Here is a 21,829-nt window from a genome sequence, read left to right on the forward strand (position 1 = left end):
CTTTGAATACACCTCTAATCTATCACTTATTAATTCATTCTAATGACTCTCTTCTTTCACAAACCTGTTGGCATCCTCTCAATCCTATCCCCACCTCCCTTCCCACTGGCACAGACGTCAAATCAACATCTATTCCATGTTGGTTCAACATAATTACATTGAAATGACATGGAAGCAATGTTGATTCAACCAGTGTGTGCCCAGTGGGTTGCTACATTAAGACTACATTACCCAGAAGTACCTTGTTGCGGATGTCTGTGATGGTGGCATAGACCCACTGAGGTCCTTCTTGTGAGTCGGTGATCTCATCTCGTAGAACTCTTTGATCTGCAACTCCAACTTGCTATTGCTGTCTCTAGAGAGTGCACCTGTGTACACAGAGAGTGGAGGGAATCAGTTCAGTTCATGGGTCTGTCTGAAATGCACCCTATTCCCTATATAGAGCACGTCTTTTGACCAGAGCCCTATCAATCAATCAATCAATCAATCAAATGTATTTATAAAGCCCTTCTTACATCAGCTGATGTCACAAAGTGCTGTACAGAACCCAGCCTAAAACCCCAACAGCAAGCAATCCAGGTGTAGAAGCACGGTGGCTAGGAAAACTCCCTAGAAAGGCCAGAACCTAGGAAGAAACCTAGAGAGGAACCAGGCTATGAGGGGTGGCCAGTCCTCTTCTGACTGACCGGGTGGAGATTATAACAGAACATGGCCAAAATGTTCAAATGTTCATAGATGACCAGCAGGGGCAAATAATAATAATCACAGTGGATGTCGAGGTGCAGCAAGTCAGCACCTCAGAGAGTAAATGTCAGTTGGCTTTTCATAGCCGATCATTCAGAAGTATCTCTACCGCTCCTGCTGTCTCTAGAGAGTTGAAAACAGCAGGTCTGGGACAAGTAGCACGTCCGGTGACAAGTTCAGGGTTCCATAGCTGCAGGCAGAACAGTTGAAACTGGAGCAGCAGCACGGCCAGGTGGACTGGGGACAGCAAGGAGTCATCAGAACAGGTAGTCCTGGGTCAAGGTCCTAGGGCTCAGGTCCTCCAGAGGAGAGAAGAAAGAAAGAAAGAAGAAAGAAAGAAAGAAGAAAGAAAGAAAGAAAGAAAGAAGAGAAAGGAAGAAGAAAGAAAGAAAGAAAGAAAGAAAGAAAGAAAGAGAATTAGAGAGAGCATACTTAAATTCACACAGGACATGGGATATGACAGGGGAAATACTCCAGATATAACAGACTGACCCTAGCCCCCGACACATAAACTACTGCAGCATAAATACTGGAGGCTGAGACAGGAGGGGTCGGGAGACAATGTGGCCCCATCCGACGATACCCCCGGACAGGCCAAACAGGCAGGATATAACCCCACCCTATGGCCCTGTTATGCACTACATAGGAATAGGATACCATTTGGGGCGCATGCCATCACGTTATGTGAATCTGCGCACTCCCATGAGATAATCCCCAACAAATGGAATTTAAAATAAATTATCAAATCCTGCTATGTCATTGTCCTCATCAGTGGTGTAAAGTACTTAAGTAAAAATACTTTAAAGTACTACCTAAGTAGGTACTTTTGGGTATCTTTACTTACTTTACTATTTATATTTTTTTACAATTGTTACTTTTACTCCACCACATTCCTCAAGAAATATGTGTACTTTTTACTCCATAGATTTTCCCTGACACCAAAAGTACCATTACACTTTGAATGCTTAGCAGGACAGGAAAATGGTCCAATTCACACTCTTATCAAGAGAACATCCCTGGTCATCCCTACTGCCTATGATCTGGCAGACTCACTAAACACATGCTTTGGTTATAAATTATGTCAGAGTGTTGGAGTGTGCCCCAGACAATCAGTACAAAAAATGTAAATAAATAATTGTCCCGTCTGGGTTGCTTAATATAAGGAATGTGAAATTATTTACACTTTTACTTTTACTTTTGATACTAAAGTATATTTGAGCAATTACATTTTCTTTTGATACTTAAGTATATTAAAACCAAAGACTTTTGGACTTTTACTGAAGTAGTATTTTACTGCGTGACTTTCACTTTTACTGAGTCATTTTCTATTAAGGTAATTTATGACAATTGGTTAGTTTTTCCACCACTGGTCCTCATGTATTTAGGAACGTGTGTTTATAATAGGAGTACAGGTGGTCTTTTAATAATAATGAGACTTTCCTTGGAGCTTTACAGGCAAACTATAGGTTACTGTTTCCTTCTCAATAGCAATTAGAAAAATTATGAAGGGAATAAATCGCTTTTAAAAAGTTACAAGTTAAGTAAAAATTGACCGTATAGTGTGTATATAATAATAATATATATAAGTTGGCGTACAGCAGGTCAGCCACCAGGGGAGACTCGTCGAGCCTGGTGACAGACGGAGGTAATACACACGGCGATGGCTCCATCTGCTGGACGTGCCAGGTCTCGACGGGCTCTCCGCCCAGGACTAATTGGGGCTGATTGGGGAGTTGGTGAGTAATCAAGGGCTGATTGCTCACCAGCTCTACAAGCCCCATAAAGCTGCCAGAAGGGCAGCACACAGGAAGGACTTGGGGAAGTAAGGTGACTGCTGTGTAGTTGGAGACGGTGCCCAGGCAAAAGCGAGCGAGGAAGGGACCGGAGGGAGGGAGGGGAGGGAGGGAGGAGTTTAGTTTGTGTGCCCACAGGAATATAGCAAGACCTGGAGCCCAGAAGACGGTATCCCGGAGAGGGTCTCATGGGGAGACCTATCCTTTTCTTTTGATTGACTATTTAATAACACCCTTGAAACCGAGCAAATCATACTCTGTCCATGTCTGATCTGTGTAAACGTCTTGACCCAACCCCCTGTCTGCCACAATATATATATATATATATTATAGGGACAATTTACTGCAGCCTACTTATTATCACATTAAATGAACATTGTGGATAGTAATGATGAAAGGGTTATTTAAAACAAAATGCTTTCTAAGAAAGATTAAAGATCACTTTCTAAAAAACAATTCTGTATCATCGACTATGTAGTGTTTTTGAAAAGAGTTATCACTCTGCCTTGTCTTTCGGTCTCCATAATGTGGGCTGTGCGTAATATCCCGCAGCGCGCCTAATCCCATCCACATCCCCATCACTCTTCCTTACCTTTTCCAGGTAGGTGGCCAAACGGTCGTTCAGATTCTGCATGGTATGCTTCTCGTTGGCAACAATAGTGGTCTGGCCTGGCCCGTCCATAGAGAAAGAGGATTGAGGGATACGGGTGCCTTATCCCCCGGCACCTTACCTCTAAGCCAAAACAGTACAAATCGTTCATTCACGCTGGACCCACAAGACAACGTGACACACATGCCTCGCTATGTAAACTCATCCCCTCAAGACTTCACTGTCACTATCCTCAAACCACCACCCATTGAAACCCCAAAGCCCCCTCATTCACCAATAGACTGCATATTTAAAAAAAACAATGAACTTGATGCCCTCTATGTATTCTCTGGTGACTCTAAAGGTTAAAAGGAAGTGTTTGACTTGACTCTTTCTTTGGCACCGTGTGACGAAGGTATTTCCAGGGAAACCAAGACGCCATTGCGTGCCTAATCACTTGGCAGGCTTTCTGCTATTTCTACTGTTTCCTTTGGTTCTATTATCACAAGTAGATATATTTAGTTTCTGCCTCGATTAGCGTAAGACGGTAACAAAAGCTAAAGAGTGCGCGTTATTGTCTTTGGCCTACATGCAATTCCCTCCAAATGTCAATTGGAATGCCTGTGTGTCTCGCTATTATGTGGTGGAAAAAAGTACCCACATGTCATACTTGAGTAAAAGTAAAGATACCTTAATAGAAAGTTACTCAAGTGAAAGTCACACAGTAAAATACTACTTAGGAAAAGTAAAGATACCTAATAGAAAGTACTCAAGTGAAAGTGAAAGTCACACAGTAAAATACTTACTTGAGAAAAGTAAAGATACCTTAATAGAAAGTTACTCAAGTAAAAGTGAAAGTCACACAGTAAAATACTACTTGAGTAAAAAGTAAAGATACCTTATGTCACGCTCTGACCTTAGTTCCTTTGTTAGTCCTTTATTTTAGTTGGTTTTCAGTGGCGTATTAGGGTGGGCATTCTATGTTGTTTTTTCTATGTTTTGTTCTATTGTTCTATTTCTATGTGTTTGGCCTAGTATGGTTCTCAATCAGAGGCAGGTGTCAGTCATTGTCTCTGATTGGGAGCCTATTTAGGTACTGTTTTCATGTGTTTTGTGGGTGATTATTTCTGTTTCCTGTTTAGTGTTTTCACCATACGGGACTGTTTCGTTTTTTTCAGAATTTTGCACTTTGTTATTTTGTATTGTTTAGTGTTCATTTATAATAATTAAAATGGACACTTACCACGCTGCACATTGGTCCGACATTTCATACTCCTCTTCAGACAGGACGAAAACCCGTTACACTCCACCCGGCACAGCCAGAAGAGGACTGGCCACCCCTCATAGCCTGGTTCCTCTCTAGGTTTCTTCCTAGGTTTTGGCCTTTCTAGGGAGTTTTTCCTAGCCACCATGCTTCTACACCTGCATTGCTTGCTGTTTGGGGTTTTAGGCTGSGTTTCTGTACAGCACTTTGAGATATCAGCTGATGTACGAAGGGCTATATAAATAAATTTGATTTGATTTTGATTTAGATCCATGCCAGGTCTGTGGAGAACGCTCAGATGATCCTGCGGGTGGATAATGCCAGAGTTGCASCTGAWGACTTCAAGATGAAGTAGGTGCACTTCCTGTTTGTACTGTACACAGCCTCTGTGAGTGTACTGTTTCTGTTTGTAGCTTTGGCCTATAGGTTTGAGATTGAGTAGATCCAATCCTTCCAGATCTACAGAAATGCTTATGGGGGTATGCAGAGGCTATGGATCAGTTCACGGTTTGGCAAGTTGTATCTAGGTTTGTTGTCTCGTAGTCTTTCCTGAACCCCTGTAGGTTAGCGACGGAGGCTAACATGACTATGAAGATGGAAGGGGATGTGGCTCGTCTGAGAGGAGTCCTGGACAGCTTTACGCTCACCAGAGGAGACTTGGAGATGCAGATTGAGGGGCTGAAGGAGGAGCKGGTCTACCTCAGGAAGARCCATGAGGAGGTAACCTCCTCATTTCTCSTCACACACTCAAGTCTTAATGCTTGTGCTGTTGTCTGAAGTGTCAATGGGCCAGGACAGCCGCCTGTGGTTTTTCATTAGGACACAATGGCACCCCCTGTAGTTTTTGCATTSTTTTTGCACTTTATTAATTYTCACTGGGTTTGAGACCTTTCAATGTTTGGCCACATGGGGGCAAAACTCACTCACAGCAAATCTAYGGCAACTTCACTGTTATAAGTACTCAAATATACAGTAACTCATTGTTTTCAGGYGCTTTTGCCCTTCCCTGTKTATAMGTRAACTRCAMATCYCAGGTATTATAGCACAATTTGTSCCCCTTTTCCTGTTGTYAGGAGATGCAGTTGATGCRGACGCAGCATTGTGGTGCTGTGAATGTGGAGGTTGACTGTGCTTMCTCAGTGGACATGAGCAAGGTGCAGGAGGAGATGAGGACCCAGTATGAGGGCATGGTAGCGAAGAACCAGAGAGATGCTGCCAAGTGGTTTGAGAGCAAGGTGAGGCAACCTCTGAAAATAGGACAGGGGGCCTCGAAGGGTGTGGGCATGGGTCYCTAAATGTGTTTTGTAAGAGGCACAATTTACATGTATTTTGTGAAGTGGTACTATACTTGACTAATACAGTGTGTGTGTATGAGGTGCTTCAGAGCCAGATCACCACCAGCACCACAGAGGTGAAGACCTCTTAGTCTCAGGTGACCGACCTGAAGAGGACCTTCCAGAGCCTGGAGATTGAACTGCATGGCCTGCTCACTCAGGTATGATGTCAAACCATCTTAGTGAATCAGCATCCCTAAACATTTCCCATTTCTCTTTACCCTATCTCTGTTCCTAAAACATGGAATTCCTTTAGGTCTTTAAAGGAACATTACACTCCAAAATCAAAGTTTGTTAGATGTTTYCAGACCTCCACAGTGGTCTAATGTCAAGGTGTTCTAACGCCTTCATGCACACCCAGTCGAACTATCTCTACCCTTCTTCATCTCCCTCTTTATACATTTCTACTACCCTCTCCCTCCTTCCTCCTCCATTTTCTTCATCCCTTACAAACATAAACACATTCCTAGAAGGGGTACCTGGAGCAGAGCGTCGCTGATATAAATGGCCGCTACAGCTCCCAGCTGAGCCAGCTGCAGGTTTGTATCAACAGCATGGAGGAGGAGCTGCAGCAGCTCAACGTCAGCATCCAGCAGCAGGCCTCCGAGTACCAGATCCTCCTGGACATCAAGATGAGGCTGGAGATGGAGATCGCTGAGTACAGGAGGCTGCTGGATGGAGAGGGATTCAGGTGAGAGGGGATAATGGATTGGCAGGAAAGAGAGGGAGGGGAAGGGATGGGGGGGTGACAGCTGTTTATTGGCACCTCATTGCAAACACAGGTGGAAAAAGTACCCAACTGTCATACTTGAGTAAAAGTAAAGATACCTTAATAGAAAATCTCAAAAAATAAAAGTAAAAGTCACCCAGTAAAATTCTACTTGAGTAAAAGTCTAAAAGTATTTTGTTTAAAAGATACTTAAGTATCAAAAGTAAAAGCATAAATAATTTTTAATTCCTTATATTAAGCAAACCAGATGGCACCATTTTCTTGTTTTTTTTAATTTACGGAAAGCCGGGGCACACTCCAACACTCTGACATAATTTACAACCAAAGCATGTTGGTTTAGTGAGTCCGCCAGATCAGAAGCAGTAGGGATGACCAGGAATGTTCGGTTGATAAGTGCGTGAATTGGACTATTTTCCTGTCCTGCTAAGCATTCAAAATGTAACGAGAACTTTTGGGTGTCAAGGAAAAGTACAATATTTTCTTAAGGAATGTAGTGAAGTAAAAGTAGTCAAAAATATAAATAGTAAAGTAAAGTACCTTTGGAAATACCTTGATTTCTGCATAAATTGGTCATAAAATGTTATCTGGTCTTCATCTAGGTCACAACAATAGGCAAACACAGTCTGCTTAAACTAATAACACACAAACAATTAGACGTTTTCATGGCTTTATTGAACACAACGTGTAAACATTCACAGTGCAGGGTAGGAAAAGTATGTGAACCTTTGGATTTAACAACTGGTTGACCCTCCTTTGGCAGAAATAACGTCAATCAAACATTTTCTGTAGTTGCGGATCAGACCTGCACAACGGTCAGGAGGAATTTTGGACCAGTCCTCTTTATAAAACTGTTTCAGTTTAGCAATATTCTTCGGATGTCTGGTGTGAACTGCTCTCTTGAGGTCATACCACAGCATCTCAATCGGGTTGAGGTCAGGACTGACTGGGCCACTCCAGAAGGCATATTTTCTTCTGTTGAACCCATTCTGTTGTTGATTTACTTCTGTGTTTTGGGTCGTTGTCCTATTGCATCACCCAACTTCTGTTGAGCTTCAAATGGCGAACAGATAGCCTAACACTCTCCTGTTAAATGTCTTGATAAACTTGGGAATTCATTTTCCCGTCGATGATAGCAAGCTGTCCAGGCCCTGAGGCAGCAAAGCAGCCCAAAACCATGATGCTTCCTCCACCATACTTTACAGTTGGGATGAGGTTTTGATGTTGGTGTTCTGTGCCTTTTTTTCTCCACACATAGTGTTGTGTGTTCCTTCCAAACAACTCAACTGTAGTTTCATCYGTCCACAGAATATTTTGCCAGTTGCGCTGYGGAACATCCAGGTGCTCTTCTGCAAACTTCAGACGTGCAGCAATGTTTTTTTTGGACAGCAGTGGCTTCCTCCTTGGTGTCCTCTCATGTACACCATTCTTGTTTAATGTTTTACGTATTGTAGACTCGTCAACAGAGGTGTTAGCATGTTCCAGAGATTTCTGTAAGTCTTTAGCTGACACTCTAGTAGTCKTCTTAACCTCATTGAGCATTCTGCGCTGTGATCTTGCAGTCATCTTTGCAGGACGTTCACTCCTAGGGAGAGTAGCAACAGTGCTGAACTTTCTCCATTTATAGACAATTTGTCTTATCGTAGACTGATGAACATCAAGGCTTTTAGAAATACTTTTGTTACCCTTTCCAGCTTTATGCAAGTCAACAATTCTTAATCCTTGGTTTTCTGATATCTCTTTTGTTCGAGGCATGGTTCACATCAGGCAATGATTCTTGTGAATAGTAAACTCAAATTTTGTGAGTTTTTTATAGGGCAAGGCAGCTCTAACCAACATCTCTAATCGCGTCTCATTGATTGCACTCCAGGTTAGCTGACTCCTGACTCCAATTAGCTTTTGAGAAGTCATTAGCCTATGGGTTCACATACTTTTTCCAACCTACACTGTGAATGTTTAAATGAAGCATTCAATATAGACAAGAATACAAGGGCTTACAAGAATACAATAATTTGTGTGTTATTAGTTTAAGCACACTATGTTTGTCTATTGTTGTGACTTAGATGATCAGATCAAATTTGATGACCAATTTATGCAGAAATCCAGGTAATTCCAAAGGGTTCACATACTTTTTCTTTCCACTGTAAGTAGTTCTATAAAGTATTTTTACTTAAGTACTTTACAGCACTGATTGCAAACTAGTAGATCAAGATGTGTGTTAGTGAGATTAGCTAACCGTAAGAGTTCTTCCCGTAGGCATGTGGAGACCAGACAGGAGGTCAGGAAAGTGATCATGGTCGAGAAGTTCCAGGAAGTGCAACAAGTCCAGGAAGTGGTGCAAGGTGAGCATGCAGAGAATAATTAATCAAATGAATTAATTAATGAAGAATCAAGTGTTGTTACCCATAATACACACAAYGAATGAATTAATTCCTGTGTTGTGGCTCTTTCCACAGAGTACAACCCACACATGCAGAAGCGGGTGAGGGTGATCGTGGAGGAGATGGTGGATGGGAAGGTGTTGTCCACCTCAGTTCATGAGAAGGTCCAGGATATGAACTAACTGAGAAGGCCAGATAGTTCTGGGATCTGGTGAAGCGGTAACAGACCAAACATACTCCTGGACCACACATACTCCTTGACCACACATATGTCACGGCTGTCAACAGAAGTAGACCAAGGTGCAGCGTTGTGAGCGTACATATTCCTTTATTTATATGACACCGACAAAAACAATCCAAAACAACCGTGAAGCTAAAGGGCTATGTGCCACAAACAAAGTTAACTTCCCGCAAAGACAGGTGGGAAAAAGGGCTACCTAAGTATGGTTCTCAGTCAGAGACAACGATAGACAGCTGTCCCTGATTGAGAACCCTACCCGGCCAAAACAGAGAAATAAAAATAATAGAACTAAAGAACATAGAATACCCACCCCAAATCACAGGGCGTGACAACATACACCTGGACCACACATACCCCTGCTGACGGGTGTTCAAGCCCCATCTATATATATATATAAATAATGTCATGGTCGCATACTGTAATATTTCCCTTCTGACAGGATTGCATCAGCTGAATGATAACTGATGTAATTTACTAATGTTACCTTATAACTCTTATATGGCTCTATCATATGGCAAATGGAATACTATTTCTAGAATATGTTTTTCCTGTTTTTCCATTCATTGCCACCAGGTGGCAGGTCTCTTGTTTAAATCTTTGGCTAGCCCAATTAAAAGTGAGTAAAGTGGAAACATATTATTACAGTTACATAAGTGATATTATAGAAAGTATTACTTGCATCATCAGCCATTATAAAGTTATTTTACTCCCTGGACCACAAGTCATGTATGTTCTCTGTACTCTATGACAAGKTTAGAGTTAATGTTGGAGTGGCAGGTAGCCTAGTGGTTAGAGCRTTGGACTAGTAACTGAAAGGTTGCAAGATTGAATCCCTGAGCTGACAAGGTACAAATCTGTCGTTCTGCCCCTGAACAACTTAGTTAACCCGCTGTTTCTAGGCCGTCATTGAAAATAAGAATTTGTTCTTAACTGACTTGCCTAGTTAAATWAAGGAAAGAATGTKCTGTAGGCCTATGACATGATACATGTTCTATAGGCCTAATACAGTTGGCTGTTGATTAAATATRGATGTCAATGCATTCCAGCACRCTGATATCATAGTTGAGGGTCTGTTGCTGTCCTCTCAAAAGCTGAAAAGAAATACCTTTGCAGAGTGGATGAGGCCAACACACATACTGTGCCCTACATTATATGAGCATAACACTCTTGGGAATTTCACTTACTCCAACATGTTCTCAGAGCAGAACGGATTATGATTGGTTGCATCAGACAACCAATGAAAAAGAAGGAGGAGGTGGGAGGAGATGCAGCTTCAACCCATCATTCAGGTCATGTGGGGCAGACCTGTTTTGTGACCCACGTGTTTTGCTTGCTAGTAAACCATTTTGCTGCTCTAAGGGAAGTTTGAGTCAACTGGGTCTTCTGTTGCTCTAAGAGCAGAACTGTCAGTACTGACCATCAACACGGTCAGTACTCCACATTCCTCTTCCCCCATTTTCCTACATTATTTATTTCCCTATTAATGATGTTGTGAACGTGTGACCCATGTGAAATGCACTTAAAATAAAACTCTTAAAATAAACGTGAGTACTAACATGTAATTATTTCCTGACTAAAACATTCATTATTGAGTTGGTGATGATCAGATGATGTACGTTGGGTCATCTTTTTTCTCCTAGGCATGTAACRAGCTGGGACAGATCTGGATGTAGTCAGGTGTGAGTGAGCACGCCGTGTTAGAATACATTCAGCTCATCATACAGAGGTTTTGTGTAGATATTGTGTAGTTGTGATCGGTAGGAATTCAGCAGCACTTTTTCATGAGGGAGACCGCCTGCTTCGACTGTATGTCACAACACACACTAACTCTATAAGCAATTATTTTCTATTTAATCTGACAGAGTTTGAGAGGATCTGCAGAGAACAATGGGAGTAGGATTCAATCTTAATCCTTTATTGACGTTTTGCCTGTTTGATGGTTCGTCTGAGGGCGTAACAGGATTTCTTATAAGCGTCCAGATTAGTGTCCCGCTCCTTGAAAGTGGCAGCTCTAGCCTTTAGCTCGATGCGGATGCTGCCTCTAATCCATGGCTTCTGGTTGGGATATGTACGTACGGTCACTGTGGGGACGTTGTCGTCAATGCACTTATTGATGAGGCCGACGACTGAGGTGGTATACTCCTCAATGCCATTGGATGAATCCCGGAACATATTCCAGTCTGTGGTAGCAAAGCAGTCCTGTAGCGTAGCATCCGCGTCATCTGACCACTTCGATATTGAGCGAGTCACTGGTACTTCCTGCTTTAGTTTTTGCTTGTAAGGAATAAGGAATCAGGAGGATATAGTTATGGTCAGATTTGCCAAATGGAGGAAGAGGGAAAGATTAGTATGCGTCTCTGTACGTGGAGTAAAGGTGGTCTAGAGTTTTTTCCCCCTCTGGTTGCACATGTGACATGCTGGTAGAAATGAGTTAAAACGGATTTAGTTTGCCTACAATAAAGTCCTCGGCCACTAGGTGCACCGCTTCTGGATGAGCATTTTCTTGTTTGCTTATTGCATTATAGAGCTCGTTGAGTGCGGTCTTAGTGCCAGCATCGGTTCGTGCTGGTAAATAGACGGCTGCGAATAATATATATCTTGGTAGATACTGTGGTCTACAGCTTGTCATTATCTACTCTACCTCAGGCGAGCAATACCTCTAGACTTTTTTAATATACACATTGCGCACAAGCTGTTATTGACAAATAGACACACACCCCCGCCCCTTGTCTTACCAGACGTAGCTTCCTTGTCTTGCCGATGCATGGAAAATCCCGCCTGCTCTATATTATCCGTGTCGTCGTTCAGCAACGACTCTGTGAAACATAAGATATTACAGTTTTTAATGTCTCGGTAGGATAATYTTGYACRTTGGCCAATAGAACAGATGGTAGTGGAGGTTTACYCACTCGCCTATGAATTCTCAGAAGGCAGCCCGACCTCCGCCCCCTTTTTCACGCAAATGACAGGGATTTGGGGTCATTCCCGAGTAAGCAGTATATCCTTTGCGCCTGACTCGTTAAAGAACAAATCTTCCTCCAGTTCGAGGTGAGTAATCGCTGTCCAGAAGTTATTTTTGGTCATAAGAGTCGGTAGCAGCAAGATTATGTACAAAATAWTTTTTWWAAAYAAGTTACAAACAAYGCGAAATAACTAACAAAATAGCACAGTTGGTTAAGAGAAACGGCAGCCATCCTCTCCGGCGCCAGACTCGCTACATCCAATGATTTTGATCATGTTGKTATGTTAAACTGTGTCTCCCTACTGTGTTTTCTCCGGCAGCCAAAGTGTTCCTGACTGTGCCCCTCGAAAACCTAGCTGCCATTCACACTTAGAGGAGGGAGTACGAGACTGCAGAGTACGAGATAGCCCTGAACATCAGGATGAGAGCTTGGACCCAGCCCCCCTCCCTGGCCTACACCCTCAAACACCTGGGCCTGCTCTACAAACGCAGGGTAGGTTGAGAAGATGGTACATTTCAAATCAAGACGCCATGGGGATGTTGCATATAATCCCATTAAGGSAACATTTTAAAGGAGAAGTTCACTTTTTTTACAACCAAATCTGTGTTTTGGATGTAAATGGCATGCTATTAGAAGTGAAGAACAGAAATAGAAGTGTACAGACTGTTATAGAAGTGTACAGACCGCACTTGTTTTTGAGAAWCTTACCCCAACCAGCGATGCACTTCCTCATCATTGTTGTGTAGTATGGGGGCACCAAAACAAACATGAACAAAGACTCTGCATCTGCATTATTTACTGTTTGGGGTTTTAGGCTGTGTTTCTGTATAGCACTTTGTGACATCGGCTGATGTAAAAAAGGCTCTAAATACATTTGATTGATTGATTAATAACACCCAAATATGTCCTCTTACAACAGAAACACTCTCACTATAGTGATGCAGGTCTTTRGATGTTGTACACATGAAATTGTGCCATTCTGAGCTTTATCCGCAAAGTTACACCATTTTGTGTGACTTGAGCCATTTCTCCTATCCAGCTGTTCCATTCTCCGTGAAGCTGCTAGAATAGACGGAGAAGTATCACTCTAGTCGCAACATAATGTTGCAGATAAAGTTCTGAATGACACAATTTCATGTGTACAACATCTAAAGACCTGCGTCAAAATACTGAGAGCTGGGCTTTCCGAGTGGTGCAGTGGTCACTAGAGATTCTCTGTTCGAGTCCAGGCTCTGTTGCAGCCGGTTGCGACCGGGAGACCCATGGGGCGGCGCACAATTGCGCCCAGCATCGTCCGGGTTAGGGGAGGGTTTGGCCAGCAGGGATATTCTTGTCCCATTGCGCACTAGCGACTCTTGTGGCGGGCCGGGCGCAGTGCAAGCTGACACAGTCGCCAGGGGTACGGTGTTTCCTCTGACAAATTGGTGCGGCTGGCTTCCGGGTTAAGTGGGCATTGTGTCAAGAAGCAGTGCGGCTTGGTTGGGTTGTGTTTCGGAGGACCCATGGCTCTCGACCTTCGCCTCTCCCGAGTCTGTATGGGAGTTGCAGCGACTGTAACTACCAATTGGATACCACGAAATTGGGGAGAAAAAGGGGTACATTTATTTAAAAAAAAAAAAAATAAGAGAGTTTTGCTGTTTCGAAAAGGAAGTATTTGGGGGATTTTGGAGCCTTTGTTCATGTTTATCCGCAGCCCCCATACTGCAGAACGAGCAATGAGGAAGTGTGTCGCGGGTGGGGTACGTTCCTCAAAACCAAGTGAAATCACAAAAAAGTGGCTGCACCCTTCTATAACATACCATTTACATAAAAAAATTGAGATTTGGTTCAGAATACGTGAACCACTCCTTTTAATATTGTTAATTATTTTACAGACCCAACAAACAAAGTGAACACCACACAATGCTCCATGGAATGATCAATTAAACACAAAAAAATGTAAAGACAATGGAATAAATACTTTGGTCAAGTCCTCCTCTAAAGAGAGTATAGGCTTAATCTGAGTCTGTGCAACCGTCCAATGTCTGGTAGTGTTATGTGTATTACCGTTTGGCAGTTAGCCTGGAGACCTTGAGTTCTATTAGCTTGTAGCGAGAGAGACAAGGCAAGGTAGAGGCAGAGGCAGTGAGAGAGACRAGGTAGAGGCAGAGTGTTATCCTGATTTGTGAAGCTGACAGAGGAGATGTGTTGTCCAGGGGGAAACTGGAGAAGTCTGTTGCTATGCATGAGCTGGCTTTGGACCCAAACACCCCAGTATGGCCACAGCATTGGTCAACCTGGCTGGCATCTGCTGCCAAGTGCTGAGAGGACCAACAATGCTAACAGTTCACTGCATACCAGATACGGGTTCAAATCCTTTCAAATACTTGAGTTTTCTTGAGTTTGCCGGGCAAACTCAAACAGGGTTTGCAGGTTTGGGACTTGTTTTGGTTTATTAAGCCAGGCAAGCTCAAACAGGCACAGATTAGGTGTTTGAAATGATTTTTCACATTAAACCCAGGTCTGCTGCATGCATATTAGGGAAAGATGGGAACTGCTGGAAAGCATACAGCATGTGTATGGTTTGATTTCCCAGCTTAATTGGACTTCAAATGGAAATTCAGACTGTTTCTCACAGATTCTGTCTGTACATTGGTCTGACTGTGTGTTATTGTGTGTCTGACAGAAGAAGCAGAGTGAGGCGCTGCCCCTGTATAAACAGGCTATGAGAGTGTATGAGGACAGTCTGGGACGCTCACGGGTCGGAGAGAATCTGAAGAACCTAGCTGTACTCTGTTGAGTACACACACACCATCTTATTGTTAATATACATACAGTACTATGCTGAACGATTAGTTTAATCATCATTATCATCAACCTATTATCTCTTTCTTTTTTCTTTTTGTCTCCCTAATTTTGTGGTATACAATTGGTAGTTACAGTCTTGTCCCCTCGCTGAAACTCCCGTACGGACTCGGGAGAGGCGAAGGTCGAGAGCCCTGCGTCCTCCAAAACACAACCCAGCCAAGCCGCACTGCTTCTTGACACACTGCCTGCTTAACCCGGAAGCCAGCCGCACCAACATGTCAGAGRAAACACCGTACACCTGCCGACCATGTCAGCGTGCATGCGCCCGGCCAGCCACAGGAGTCACCATTGCACGATGGGACAGGGACATTCCGGCTGGCCAAACCCACCCCTAACCCGGACGACGCTGGGCCAATTGTGCGCCGCCCCATGGGTCTCCTGGTCGTGGCCGGCTGCGACAGAGCCTGGAATCGAACCAGCACCTCTAGTGGCACAGCTAGCACTGCGATGCAGTGCCTTAGACCACTGCGCCATTCGGGAGGCCCATATCTCTTTCTAAACCTTGTTTTCTCTCTTCTCTGTCCATCTTCCTCTCCTCCCTCCTCCCTCTCTTTCCCCCAGCTGTGCGGAGGGGGTCTTTGAGAAAGTAGCAGAGCTTTACAAGCGATCCATGGAGATCAAAGAGTCGGAACAGTCTCTGGTTTGTGGAAGGCCCCGTGTCGATACTAGTCCCGTGGGGACATGTTTAGCCCGCGAGGGCCCACACCTCTCCCACATGCCCCCAGGTGACCCCTCCCTCTACTGCCCCTTCCAAGAACACAGGTGGTGGATCTCATTTGCCTTTCATTGATCCTGTGTGTCCATTTCCTCGTCTCCATCTAGAAATGCATTGGTGGAGAAGGTTAGAGGGAGGGACCTTGCAGAGACTGAAAAACAGCTTCTATCTCAAGGCCATCAGACTGTTAAACAGCCATCACTAACATTGAGTGGCTTCTGCCAACATACTGACTCAATCTCTAGCCACTTTAATAATTAATAATTGGATGTAATAAAGGTATCACTAGTCACTTAAACAATGCCACTTTATATAATGTTTACATACCCTACATTACTCATCTCATATGTATATACTTTACTCTATACCATCTACTGCATCTTGCCTATGYCGTTCGGCCATYGCTCATYCATATATTTATATGTACATATTCTTAWTCATYCCTTTACASTTGTGTGTATAAGGTAGTTGTTGTGAAATTGTTAGATTACTTGTTAGATATTACTGCACGGTCGGAACTAGAAGCACAAGCATTTCGCTACACTCGCATTAACATCTGCTAACCATGTGTATGCGACCAATAACANTTGTTAGATATTACTGCACGGTCGGAACTAGAAGCACAAGCATTTCGCTACACTCGCATTAACATCTGCTAACCATGTGTATGCGACCAATAACATTTGATTTGATTKGATTTGCATCTTCTCCTCGAATGCATTTTGAGAAGGAGAAAGTGGAGAGGACCGGAAGAATCAAGGAAGTACAATTGAAGGCCAATCAGGGTTCGCAGCCTGCATTCCTGAGAAGAACAACTTTCATCACACTCTGAATAGATTGTTACGCTGCTTTGGGATGGAACAGTGTAGTGGTGTCACCTGTCAAGAGTACTGTAGCTAACTTTTGAAATATGAAATATGCTTTATTTAATGTCTGTTCAATGGCTGTATTGTTAAGTGTTCAAAACATAAATATATATTATTAATGTAATCATGAAATGATGTCAACACCGGTTTATGAAGGTTTTTATTGCATATTCAAATGTTTCCAAATGACCACTGCTCTGTTACTGTCTATGGAAGCATATATCTGTCAAAAKTCAATTTCAATTGTATAATGATAATCTGATAATGATAAATCAATATCACCAATATCACAATCGACTGCAAGTCGCTGTGGCTAAGAGTATCTGCTAAATTACCAAAATGTCAATGTAAGTTGCTTTTCAAATATATTTGTCACCTACAGTGAGCTCCAAAAGTATTGGGACAGTGACACATTTTTTGTTGTTTTGGCTCTCTACTCCATTAATTGGGACAAATTCAATTATATGTGTATTAAAGTGGTCAAAAGTATAATATGTGGTTACCATGATTACGGATAATCCTGAATGAATCGTGAATAATGATGAGTGAGAAAGTTAGATGCACAAATATACTATCCGTAATCATGGTAGCATCCACATTAATGTAGAATTGTATAAAATCATATTCTATTCTTATGTACAAYTAAAGRGATTCCAAAATGACACAATACATTATTTACCATACATTTCTATTGGGCACAAAAKAATCTGAAACACAACCAAAACAAACAGCAAACAAGTTTGTAGAGTTACAGTAAAAGCGTGATTTAATCATCGGGTACTAGGAAGAYGGGACCAAATACTAAATGTTTGACTTCTTTAATACACACTTGAATTTGTCCCAATACTTTTGGTCCCCTAAAATGGGGGGACTATGTATAAAAGTGCTCTAACTTCTAAATGGTTCACCCGATAGGGATGAAAATACGCTCAAATTATTATCATTGCTGGAGTACAGAGCCAAAATCAACATAGCTACTAGAACTAACGCTCAAGTAAACCCGCTACAATCATGCAGTACAGCAAGCAGTTTAGCAGTTACACCCGCGGGCCCCACTGGTAATAAATTAATAAAACCAAAAGCTTACCTTCACTTGGAAGAGTTCCAGTGTTGGATAGCCATAGCCAGCTAGCTAAYATTGCAYCCCTCTCTGTTTGAGCCAGGTGCTTGAGTAGGCTAAACTAGCTAACTGCATTTGCTAGCTAAGTAAGTGAAAAATAAAGTACTACAAAATATAGCTAGCTAGCTCTTTCGCTCTTGCTTCTTCATTTTTGAAGAAATKAACATGTTAAACTCTTCAACTATAGTCTTTCTCTCTCTTTGAGTAAACTACTCACCACATTTTATGCACTGCAGTACTAGCTAGCTGTAGCTTATGCTTACAGTACTAGATTCATTATCTGATCCTTTGATTGGGTGGACAACATGTCAGTTCGTGCTGTAAGAGCTCTGATAGGTTGGAGGAGGTCCTCTGGAAGTTGTCATAATTACTGTGTAAGTCTATGGAAGGGGGTGAGAACAACAAGTCTCCTAKGTTCTGTATTGAAGTCAATGTACCCAGAGGAGGAGGGAAACTAGCTGTCCTCCAGCTACATCATGGTGCTACCCTGTAGACCTTCCTTGCAAAACAGTGAATTTTAATCAGTTATTTGGTGACGTAAATATATTTAGTATAGTTTTATCTAAATAATATTTCCAAAATTGTTTCACCATTTTTTCCCCTGAGATTCACTGAGGAGGATGTTCCTCCCCTTCCTCCTCTGAGGAGCCTACACTGATTGAAACAAAGTGTGTACAGAGAATCCGTCAGTAGTTTCAGCAGAGAATGTTTTAGTTACATACAGTATGTCAGTAGTGGTACTTAGACAGGATTACATACTATGTWCAGCACATTGAGACAATATCAAAGCTGTAGCTCACCCCAATTGTACTCCTTGTGAACCACCTCCTCCTACACCACCTTCTACAACACTTTCTTCTGTGGGCGGCAAAGCACACAACACAATCAATTAAAACTGTACTTGATCATACACATCCCCTCACACACCATGGCCATGATGGGCTAAGCAGAGAGTGAGACACAGAGAGAGAGATAACGAGACAGAGACAAAGAGGGAGAGAGAGAGAGAGAGAGAGGAAAGGGCCTTGGTTACCTTATAGTCGTCCTGCTGTTTCCTGCAGTGGAGGTCATCACAGCTGGGGTTGGCCTTCATGGCCATAGCGGGGAAGAAGTCCTGCATAGTGTGGTCGCCCAGATCCAAACGAATGCCATGCAGATCTTACTTGATCCCTGAGCTGATGCCGACTCTRGTAGACGAGGCCATACATGTGTGCCAGGGTCTGTGGCGCTAACCACACAGGCCACCAAATCTTGTGTAGTGAGTGAGTTTACAGACATTTATTTCGATTAACTAGAAAACAACTGCTCATMGAGTAAGTGTGTGTTGTAACATGTTGCAAAGGAGGCGGTCTCCCTCATGAAAAAGTACTACGGATCACTACTACACAAGATCTAATCAAAACCTACTGGCTTTACTACTTGATTGCTATTGAGATGTGTAGTAAACCAGTAGTGATTTATGTAGTGATTTAAGTAGTAATGTGTGATAAATTGGGACGTTTCACTACTGGTGAAGACTACAAACTGTATTTCCTACTCAAATCAATCTTTCTTAATGACTACTGTGTTAACTATTGAGCGTTTGGTTATCTACTATGTAAAACCTCCACATTCCTGCACAATTCCTCCATGTTCATCAAAAAACAAATAAGCGTATACAAACTTCAAATGCATTTTTTTATTACATTAATTACATTAATTAATGAAACCTTTAATCCAGTTGAGGCCTTGTCCTCATTCAGCTTTGACTTAAATATCTTCATATCCTCTTTTTTTTGTTGCAGACCCATTTCTCCACCACGTCACCTTTAAGAAAATAAAAACAAGCACAAGAGACAACCAATTATAACTTAAGCCATTACCAATCATCTGCAAACAGAGGTGCATAAGACAAGTGAGATAAATATTTGATAAACAATGTTTATCTTACTAACAATGGTCTCCAGTCTTATGTTGAGGGCGGTATTGAAGCCATGGAACATTTTCTTTTGCAACGTGACCCAAATGACCTCCCTTCCAGTGCATGCCTTATAATATTGGCTGAAATAGTACTCACACATGACTATGTAATATTTCTAAACAATTTCTTTATCCAGACAAAGKGTACTGCTATGGGATCCCCTATGGCTCCTAACTATGCTCATTTGCATGTGGGTTACCGGGAGAAACAGTCAATTCTCAAACCTCTCAAAAACGTTGTTTTACCTAACATTATTATTTGCAAACAGTATATTGATGATATTTTTGTTCTATGGAGCGGTGATGCAAACCAGCTCCAGGCATTCCATGCTTTTATTAACTCGTTAACTTGTTCTGAGCACCTGAGGTTTACTATGTGTAACGTTCTTCGTCGGGCAAAAGAGAGGAGGACCAAAATGCAGCGTGATGATTATCCATTTAATAGAACACTTTAACAACGAACAAAAACAATAAACCGACAAAATGAACGAYGACGAAACAGTCCCGTAACGTGAACACAAACACAGGAACAGGAACAATCACCCACAACCCACAATACAAAACAGGCTACCTAAATATGGTTCCCAATCAGAGACAAAGACTAACACCTGCCTCTGATTGAGAACCATATCAGGCCAAAAACATAGAAACAGACAAACTAGACATACAACATAGAATGCCCACTCAGATCACACCCTGACCGAAAAAAATATAGAAACATACAAAGCAAACTATGGTCAGGGCGTGACACTATGCAATCTGACACACGTCAAATCCGTTTCCTTGATCTTCTGATTTCGTGTGAGGATAATGTTCTATACATTGATCTTTACAGGAAACCTACTGATCGTATCAGTTTGTTGAAGGCTGATAGCTGTCACCTGCTTCCCTTGAAAAACTGTTTGTCCTACGTCCAATTCTGTCGAATCGAAAGAATCTGCAAAAAACGATCAGATTTCGACCGAAATATTGGTGAGATGCAAAGAAAATTCAAGGAGAGGGGGTACAAAAATGGTCAGACCGATACAAATTGAGACTTGATCTTGCAAAAATAAGCATCTTTGCTCTCTCACTACGCTCTATTAGATGTGCTCTGAACACATTAAGGGAATCGTTCACAAACATTGGCACATTCTAAGATCTGATAGCAGTATCGGTAATGTGTTTTTGGACCCTCCCTTGGTCGTATTCTTGCGGGGCAGAAATCTCAGCTACCAAAATACCCCTGCACAACGTCTATTTGAGCCTCWACCGGATGGAAACTACAAGTGTAATGGCTGTGCTCAATATAATGGCACTTACAAATGTAGATCCTTCAAACACCCTCAAACATGGGAACAGATCCCAATCAAAGGTGTTATCACGTGCTCCACTAAGGCAGTTATTTATCTTATAACTTGTCCTTGTAGTAAAAATKATGTGGATAAAATGAAGCGCGAATTAAAAGTAAGAATCTCTGAGCATTGTACAGTAGCACCATTTGGTGTAAAAACTCGACGTACCTAGTTGCGGGCCCACTTTCTGGAAGCTAACCACTCTATTTCGTCCCTTCGCTACATCGGCATCGAACACGTCACCCTCCCTAAGGGGGTGACCTTGAGAAATTATTGTCAAATTATTCTTAATTTAAAGACCCTTGCTCCCTTCGGTCTCAACGTATCATTTCGTTGTACTCCCTGACGAAGGCCATGCAGTCAAAATGTGTCTGAGTTTTTAAACTTTGTTTCCATTGAACATGCCAAACAAATAAAGGCATTTTAATGAATTATATGAAGAGTGCCTTGGTCCTCCTTTCTTTTTGAGGTCTCAACGTGGACTTTGATCTGAAGCCATTCTTATGATTGTTGTGTTTTTGCTATCCATTGTAAATGTTTGTTGGCCTATGTAGCCAAATTGTATATATGATCGTATGTTATTCATTCCTGCTTTTTATATGTTTGATTTATATTTGTAAATCAACCAATGACATCAAGCCAAACCCGGCCATGATTACAGACACGTGTGTGTCCTTTGACACTATATAAACTAGTGACCCGCAGTGTTTGTCATTATACCCTGATGAAGTCTGTTGAAACGTTGGTGTGAGGCTCTCCTTTYCTTTTTCAGGGCCTCCTTGGCAACARGTCAAAAGAGGTAAGAAGAATGGGTAAGTATACTAATATGAAAATACTGTACGTTCGCATAAAAACAAATACTTTTTAGCTAGCATGATGAAAACAGAGGCTACATAAGTTATATCAACGGCTAAACAATGACTTGAAATGACATCAAACATAAAGCAAAGTT

General features: G+C 42.1%; 1 protein-coding gene and 1 long non-coding RNA gene across 5 annotated transcripts; both read left to right on the plus strand.

Annotated features, from left to right (window-relative positions):
• The first annotated feature begins 4,662 nt into the window (after nucleotides 1-4,662).
• LOC112081376 (keratin, type I cytoskeletal 14) lies at nucleotides 4,663-10,616 on the plus strand. 4 transcript variants are annotated; one of them, XM_024147840.2, is made up of 6 exons: nucleotides 4,663-5,110; nucleotides 5,464-5,625; nucleotides 5,766-5,885; nucleotides 6,195-6,415; nucleotides 8,708-8,793; nucleotides 8,908-10,616. In XM_024147840.2, the coding sequence occupies exons 4-6, from the start codon at nucleotides 6,279-6,281 to the stop codon at nucleotides 9,012-9,014; spliced, it is 330 nt and encodes a 109-aa protein (XP_024003608.1). In that variant the 5' UTR covers nucleotides 4,663-5,110; nucleotides 5,464-5,625; nucleotides 5,766-5,885; nucleotides 6,195-6,278; the 3' UTR covers nucleotides 9,015-10,616. The 4 variants fall into 4 exon arrangements, 1 of the variants encoding a protein (XP_024003608.1); XR_011473762.1 differs by lacking the exons at nucleotides 8,708-8,793; nucleotides 8,908-10,616 and having other exon boundaries at nucleotides 5,464-5,628; nucleotides 5,763-5,885; nucleotides 6,195-6,282; XR_011473763.1 differs by lacking the exons at nucleotides 8,708-8,793; nucleotides 8,908-10,616 and having other exon boundaries at nucleotides 6,195-6,282.
• Nucleotides 10,617-13,468: 2,852 nt separating this feature from the next.
• LOC111982374 (uncharacterized) lies at nucleotides 13,469-17,787 on the plus strand. Its single transcript, XR_011473766.1, has 3 exons — nucleotides 13,469-14,123; nucleotides 14,179-15,608; nucleotides 15,706-17,787. It is a non-coding gene; the product is annotated as an uncharacterized lncRNA (long non-coding RNA).
• The last annotated feature ends 4,042 nt before the right edge of the window (nucleotides 17,788-21,829 follow it).

This window comes from Salvelinus sp. IW2-2015, linkage group LG21 (assembly GCF_002910315.2).
Source record: "Salvelinus sp. IW2-2015 linkage group LG21, ASM291031v2, whole genome shotgun sequence".
NCBI classification, from domain to species: Eukaryota; Metazoa; Chordata; class Actinopteri; order Salmoniformes; family Salmonidae; genus Salvelinus; species Salvelinus sp. IW2-2015.